General features: G+C 44.2%; 1 protein-coding gene across 1 annotated transcript in view; it reads right to left on the bottom strand.

Moving 5' to 3' along the window:
- Positions 1-7,454, bottom strand: part of LOC127008541 (G-protein coupled receptor dmsr-1-like) — a 154,616-nt gene that overhangs the window by 76,674 nt on the left and 70,488 nt on the right. Inside the window, exon 2 of the mRNA XM_050880714.1 lies at positions 3,862-4,113. Within this exon, the coding sequence (XP_050736671.1) occupies positions 3,862-4,113 (252 nt within the window). The remainder of the gene's footprint in view (positions 1-3,861; positions 4,114-7,454) is intronic.

Here is a 7,454-nt window from a genome sequence, read left to right as displayed (position 1 = left end):
GACGAAAACCCTGAAAGAATAATCAATAGGAAATAAAAGAAGGGACGTAATCAGTGAGGGTAAAATTGAAAAGAAGAAATCAAGAGAAATTAAAAAAACATTGGAATAAAATAAGTGAAACTAACATAAAGAAAAAATAATGAAAATTGAAAGTGGAAGGAATAGTCGGTGGGCCTTTACGGATAAAATTATTACTCCCAGAAGAAAGATACAAGAAAATGAAAGAAAACAAAAAAGAAAACAAAATGATAATAGTATTGTGGTGGAAGCCTTGGTGGTCTCCTACTTCACTTAACATAAAAAAGGTGTCTAACTAATATTCTTGGTAACCGAAAATAAAAAAAAGACAAAGAAAAGTAGAAATAGGAGACTATGAGAAAAAGGAAGAATTTAAATTTAGCGAAGGGGCAGTGTAGTGTATTGCAAGGAGGACGGTATAGAACGATAGTATGTAGTAAGAGTAACAGTAGTGGTAGTAGGAAGAGGAAGTGCAAGTGTAGTTATAAAAGACTATTGTAATAACACCGATAACGAATAGACCAATACCGAATACATCGATATTGAATGTACCAACAGAGAACGCTGCGGAAGAGGAAGGGAGGGCTATCAGGAAGGATGCAAGGGATGTGAGGAAGGCTGTATGTGAACTGAGGGATTTAGGGCGGAAATGCAGAAAGGAAGGTTGTGAAGGACATGGTAAGGGAGGAAGGGAGGCAGGTAGGGGATTGAATGGAGTGTTATACCTTGTGTGTGTGTGTGTGTGTGTGTGTGTGTGTGTGTGTGTGTGTGTGTGTGTGTGTGTGTGTGTGTGTGTGTGTGTGTGTGTGTGTGTGTGTGTGTGTGTGTGTGTGTGTGTGTGTGTGTGTGTATTTCAGTGTGTTGTTGTGGTATTATTATTATTATTATTATTATTATTATTATTATTATTATTATTATTACTATTATTATTATTATTATTATTATTATTATTATTATTATATTGCCTTTAGTAAGGAAACAATAAGTAATGACTGATACAGTCATTCCTCACAATGCCCTTTGTTTGACAGCCTTTTTGGTTAGTGTTTTAATGCACGGGTGGTGGTGACAGATGTGTGTGTGTGTGTGGGGGGGTGGGGGTCCGCGCGCGCGTGGTGTGTGTGTGTGTGTGTGGGTGGGGGGTCCGCGCGTGTGGTGTGTGTGTGTGTGTGTGTGTGTGTGTGTGTGTGTGTGTGCGGTAACAATACACGGAATTTAGAGCAAAAGGCTAAAGGAACCTTTGAGCACACTGACTCCCATCCTACTTCTCCCCCCTCCCACACACACACAAACACACACGATGACCTTATTCCTTTGAAATGGAGAGAGAGAGAGAGAGAGAGAGAGAGAGAGAGAGAGAGAGAGAGAGAGAGAGAGAGAGAGAGAGAGAGAGAGAGAGAGAGAGAGAGAGAGAGAGAGAGAGAGAGAGAGAGAGAGAGAGAGAGAGAAAAACACGAACGCCACAAATCTCATCGTGAACTGTGTGAGCAAAGGAAAAAAAAATATCGCCTCACTTGATATTACTGTTTGTACCTGTGACTGCCTGTACTTTGTTATTGCATTGCTTTCCCGCAGTGTTCTTTGTTCCCCAGGGCGAGCAACAACAGGTGTTCAGGTATTTTCCCATTCGTTTAATTAGCCGTTTAGATGTGAATGGCAGAGATCATGGGAAGAATGTTGACCATCATACTGAGATTGGAAGAAGAGAGTGATATATGCAGAGAGAAGGAGAAAGAGAGGTATCGGTATAGTGCGTAGAGGAGGAAAAGGGAGAGCAGAGAATGTGGGTAGAGTGTGAAAGGTTGAGATACGGAAGGGAATGAGGAAAAATTGTAGTGTAAGGAAATAGGGGCAGATAGAAGAGGCAAGGGCAGAGCAGAAAAAAGGGGTCGGAGTAGAAGGGGTGAGAGGGAGAAAGAATCACGAGAAAAGGCATGGGAGAGAGTTATGATAGGAGGATGGAAATGTAACTGAATGGGAGGTGGTGGTACGGGCAAGGACGCAGCAGGGAAGATGGTCGAATGCTGATGTGAATGCGTTAAGGAGGGAAGGGGAATGCGGCAGGGGAGGGAGCCAGTGTGCTGGTGTTCTCACCTTGCCAGTTTGGATACAAGAAAAACCTGAGCTCCTATGATACTTGTGCGACATCCTTTTGCTATAATTTCGCAGCATAGGAGTGGCCGGTCCTGTTTTCTCCGTCAAGGGCCATTTGTTGAGTGGTCGTACTCATCGTGTCTGTGTGGACGTTAGCTGTGTTGGTAAAATGCTTCATATTCATTCTGGTGTGCCTCAAATATGTTGAGTCCTCTGCTGTTTATTCTATTTACGAAAGCCCTGTTCGAGGTAATGGAGAATAATTTGTTTTGCTCTGCATATTATTCTTCTCTTCTGCCCATTGCTCCTTTCAGTGTGCGTTAATCTGTCTCTGCATCGCTGATCAGAGATCTGTCTGCAGTATAAAAGCATGATTATCAGGCGGTCTCGCTTCCTGATGCCTGTTCATGTCTCGCTTTTTCTTAAAGGTTTAGCATTTCTGAGGTGACAAATTCAATCGAATGCATTTCATATTCTGCATACCAGAGTTCTAAATTTATTTATTTAATAAAAACAAATTGTGTATTCTTAAGCACACCATTTGTTACCGCTGCAGCCAGCGAGGTGTCGTGCGTCCTACTTGTCAGATGGTATTCCCCGAGAACTGTTCGGTTTGGCCTGGAACTCGTGATTCATTGAAACATGCATATAAGGAATGTTAACAGTAGTAGCAGCAACAGCAACAGTAGTAGTAGTAGTAGTAGCAGTAGTAGTAGTAGTAGTAGTAGTAGTAGTAGTAGTAGTAGAAGTAGGAGGAGGAGGAGAAAAACATTTCGCAGAAAAACTATCCTCAAAAATAGAGAGTTAGAAGGAAACTGAGGAATGAAAGATTAAAGAGATCAAAGAGATACAAAAAGGAACTACATAAAATGAGAAAGTAAACATGAAGGGGCAGGAAGAGGAAGCAGACAGAAAAGGAACAAGGAGAAGGAAGAGGATTAGGAGGAGGAGGTGGTGGTACGATAATATTAGTAAAGTTGTGGATCAAAGGAGCAAAGATGAAGGAAAAGTATGGAAAGGACGTAGGAAGCGAAGGATATTGTCATGTTCAGAGAGAAAAAAATAGAAACTCTTCAAGAAGGAAGAGAAAGGAAAGACAATGATAAGCCAGACGAGCAACATGAAAAAAAGGACTTACAAGAGGGTGAAGGTAATGAGAAAAGAGAAATGTTATACACACCAAAGAATAAATGGAAGGAGGAGGAAGAGGGAAAGAAGAGAAGGGATAGAGTAAGAAGGTATTTTGTTCTGTCACTCTCGCACAAAAAAAGAAAGTAGAGGAAATTCTTGAACGATGCTGAAGAAAGCGGAGTGGCAAAAAAATCAAAATACCTTGGGAAGTCGAAAAGAAAACACGGCGAGCGCTGAAGAAAATGGAGAAAAATAAGACGTCAAAGTGTGGCCAGACGGAATAACAAACCTGATTAGTCCATGAGAGAGAGAAGAGAAGAAAAGAAAAAAGAAAGAGAAGAAAAGAGAAGAAAAGAAAGGAAAAGAAAGGAAAAGAAAAGAAAGGAAAGGAAAGAAAAGGAAAAGAAAATAGAAAAGAAGAGAAGAAAAGAAAAGAGTTGAAAAGAAAAGAAAAGAAATGAAATGAAAAGAAAAGAAAGGAAAGGAAAGGAAAGGAGAGGAAAGGAAAGGAAAGAAAAGGAAAAGAGAAGAGAAGAGAAGAGGAGAGAGGAGAACGATAACAGTGTCTCCTCAAGGTGTCGCCGGTCCTCTCCCCACAGCGACAATATAAAACCGTACCTGCGTGTAGTGTGCGTGGAAGAGGATGAAGACGGAGTGCACGTAGCTGTCGAACATGGAGTCCTGGCCCTTGATGTAGGAGGCGGCGTAGAAGCTGTACTCGGTCAGCAGCAGGAAGTCCGCCACCGCCAGGCCCGTCAGGATGGTGTTGGTAGAGTTGATCATCTCCCGCCGCGTCAGGATCACCATGTTAAGGACGTTGGTGAAGGCGCCCAGCAGGCAGATCATTAGGGCCAGGTAGCCGTGCACCTCCTGCGGGCGGAAGGAGAGGAAGGATAAGATAGGGCTGTGTAACGTGAGAGCATCAGAATTCTTCAAAAGGCCACTCGGGCTTCACAAGGGAGCTCATGTTAACCTGCCATCCATGAAGCTTCTAACCATCTTAAGTACAGTGTTACCAGCACATCAAACACAATATTTCTTCAGTAATATCATCGCCCTGAAATAGTTCTTTCCCATCCCTTCAATATTACCAACACAACGGTCACTTCAAATCTCTTCCTTCTCTCTTACCACCACCCAATAAGTACCACCCATCCCTACAAGGTTACCAACACACTTTTAAGGATACGTTCTCTGCAATGTCATGTTGATAGAGGTTATTTTTTGTGATTAGAAGGGGTTATGGGTTAAAAGTGATGGTAGGAATAAGAGAAAGTGTAGTTGTTTGCTGATGCTGGCGAGTATTAAAGAAAACGGCAGTGGTGAAGAATTATGTTAAGAAGCTGTCACATATATGGAAAAAAAGTTAATTCTGTGATTTTGTTGGTGGTTGCAGTAAATGACAAGGGAAGGAAAGAAGTTTTGTGGGTACTATGTGAGGAGGAGTGTTGACGTTTGTTGCAGGAGAGCTGGGGGAACTGTGGTTATTGCTGGAAAAGTGTTGGGGGAGTATGTCGGAGGCCGGAGAGTCGTGGGTGGGAGTCGTGCACATTGGCAATCCCTGGAAGATAGATTGTGGAGGGAGAACGATGAGAACTTGGGGATTAGTGATGGGGACGGGAGGAAGATTAGGAGGGTATGTTGAAGAGGACAGCCAGGTAATTGGGAGGTGGAGAGAGCAAGGTAAGGAGGAGGAGGGGGAGGAGGAGGAGGAGAGAGGAGGAGGAGAGGAGGAGAGGAGGAGAGGAAGAGAAGGAGGAGGAGGAGGAGGAGGAGGAGGAGGAGGAGGAGGAGGAGGAGGAGGAGGAGGAGGAGGTTTAGAAGAAGGAGGAGGATATAATAATGGAGGAAACATGGAAAGAGGGACTAGCAGGCAGCAGAAAGCCTGTTGGCTCATTACTAGGCTGCCTGCGTTCAGTGCTTTAATCAATCCGTTCGTCATAGGAGTGGCTTGCAGGGAAGGATTAAAGCACTTGTGTACCTACTCTTGGGAACGTTCAGTTCACTCCCGTTGCAGCAAAGTGGCGATCAATGCGTTTCTTGAAGGAATTGATGGTCTCTGCGCTAACCACTTCTGCAGGAAGGCTGTTCCAGTGGCGAACAACTCTATTCGAGAAATAACTCCTGCCGATGTCGGTATTGCATCGCTTTGCTTGAATTGTTTTTCCGTTGTTTCTTGTTCTCAGGTTAGTTTGTAGCGTGAAGAGTTTGGAGTGATCAACGTTGCTGAGCTTGTTCAGGTACTTAAAGACTTGTAACATGTCTCCCCGCAGTCGTCTGTTTTCCAACGTGAAGAGGTTGAGTCGTTCGAGTCGTTCTTGATAGGGTTTCGTCCTCAGTGATGGTATCATCTTCGTGGCGCGGCGCTGTACTCTCTCAAGTAATTCAATGTCTCCTGTAATTAGGAGACCTGAATTGCACGGCGTATTCCAGGTGGAGCCTTACCAGCGAATTATACAAGGATAACATAACTCCCGGCGTCTTGTATTCGAAGTTCCTCGATATGAACCCATGCACTGTATTGTCTTTCTTACAGGCGGACTTGCAGTGTTTTGTTTGTTTCAAGTCACTGCTGATGGTGACCCCGAGGTCTCTTTCCTCTTGCACAACATTTAGTGGTTCGCCACCCATGTGGTATGTGTGGTTGCTGTTTCTGGATCCGATATGCATTACTTTACATTTGGTAGTGTTGAAGGACATCTGCCATTTTTCTGACCACCGAGTGATCTGGTCCCGGTCTCTCTGGATAATTTCGCAGTCTGCCGTCGTGAGGGCCTTCCCACCCACCTTTCTGTCGTCGGCTAATTTTGAAAAATTGGATTTTAATCCTAGTTCTAGGTCGTTGATATATATGCTGAAAAGTATGGGTCCCAGCACTGACCCCTGTGGCACTCCACTTGTGACCGGGAGTCACTCGGAGGCCTGTCCGTTGAGTACAACTCGTTGTTTTCTTTCAGTGAGCCAGTCTTTGATCCACGCTGTCAGATTGTCGCCTAATCCCGCCGACTTAAGTCTCTTGAGGAGTCTTTCATGTGGCACTTTGTCAAAGGCTTTCTGAAAGTCTAGATATATAGCATCACTGGGGATATGGTTATCCCAGTTTTCATAGATACCTTGGAAGAAGTCCAATAAATTGGTTAAGCGCTTGTTCCTGAAAACGTGCTGAGCATCGGAAATGATGTTGTTGTCTTCAAGGAACCTAACGAGTTTGTCTCTGATGATCTTCTCGAGGATTTTTCCCGCCACTGAGGTCAAGCTGATTGGTCTGTAGTTTAGGGCCACACTTTTGTCTCCCTTTTTGTAGATCGGTGTTACGTTCGCTTGTTTCCAGTCTTTTGGGACTTTGTTTTGTTGTAGTGACAGATTGTAGATGGCGGTGAGTGGCTTGAGGATTTGCTGCTTGAGTTCCTTGAGCAGCCGGAGCAGTCGTCGGGTCCGATGGACTTGTTTGTCTCGAGTTTGTCTAGGTACTTTTTCACATCCCGTTCGTCGATTGTGCCAATTTCTCGGGGAGTGATTCCCATCGGTGGGGAAGGGCTCTCGGGTACGGACTGGGCATTCTCGACCGTGAACACAGACGCGAAGTTCCTGTTTAGGATTTCGACCATTTGTCTACTGTCCTGTGTTAGTACGTCACTTTCATCTTTTAGGGGACCGATATTGCTTTTCGTCTTCTTTTTGGTTCTTTTATACGTGAAGAACTTTTTCGGGTTGGACTTGGCTTCGCGTGCAATTTTCTTTTCATAGTCGCGTTTACGCTGGCGAATGAGTGTTCTGCAAGCTCTGAGGCTTTGATGGTACTGTTCGCGTGCCTCGTCAGTGCTGTTTTCCTTTAGCAAGTTGTATTTTCTCTTCTTCAAATTAATCTCCTGTCGAACTTGGGTAGTCATCCATGGTGGGCTTGTGGCATTTGTTCTCCTTGTCTTCATGGGAACAGTCGTTCTCTCTGCTTCCAGGAGTTTGTTCTTAAAGCCGTTCCACGCGCCGTCCACCGGAGAGAGGTTCATGGGTTCCCAAGTTGTCTGGGTTAGCAGCTCACGAGCGAAGTTAAAATTGGCTTTTTTGTAGTCTGGAATCTTGGACGTGTTTTCGGTGAGTTCATGGTCTGTTCTGATCTTTAGGCGAATTAGGTGATGGTCGCAACCATCCAGTTTTTCGCCGACTTGACATTCACGTGTGAGATCTGAATCACTCACGAGTACTAGGTCTAA

This window comes from Eriocheir sinensis, chromosome 4 (genome assembly GCF_024679095.1).
Source record: "Eriocheir sinensis breed Jianghai 21 chromosome 4, ASM2467909v1, whole genome shotgun sequence".
In the NCBI taxonomy this organism is placed as follows: Eukaryota; Metazoa; Arthropoda; class Malacostraca; order Decapoda; family Varunidae; genus Eriocheir; species Eriocheir sinensis.
Note: the sequence above shows the minus strand (reverse complement) of the source record. Positions and strands in the feature narration are given on the sequence as shown.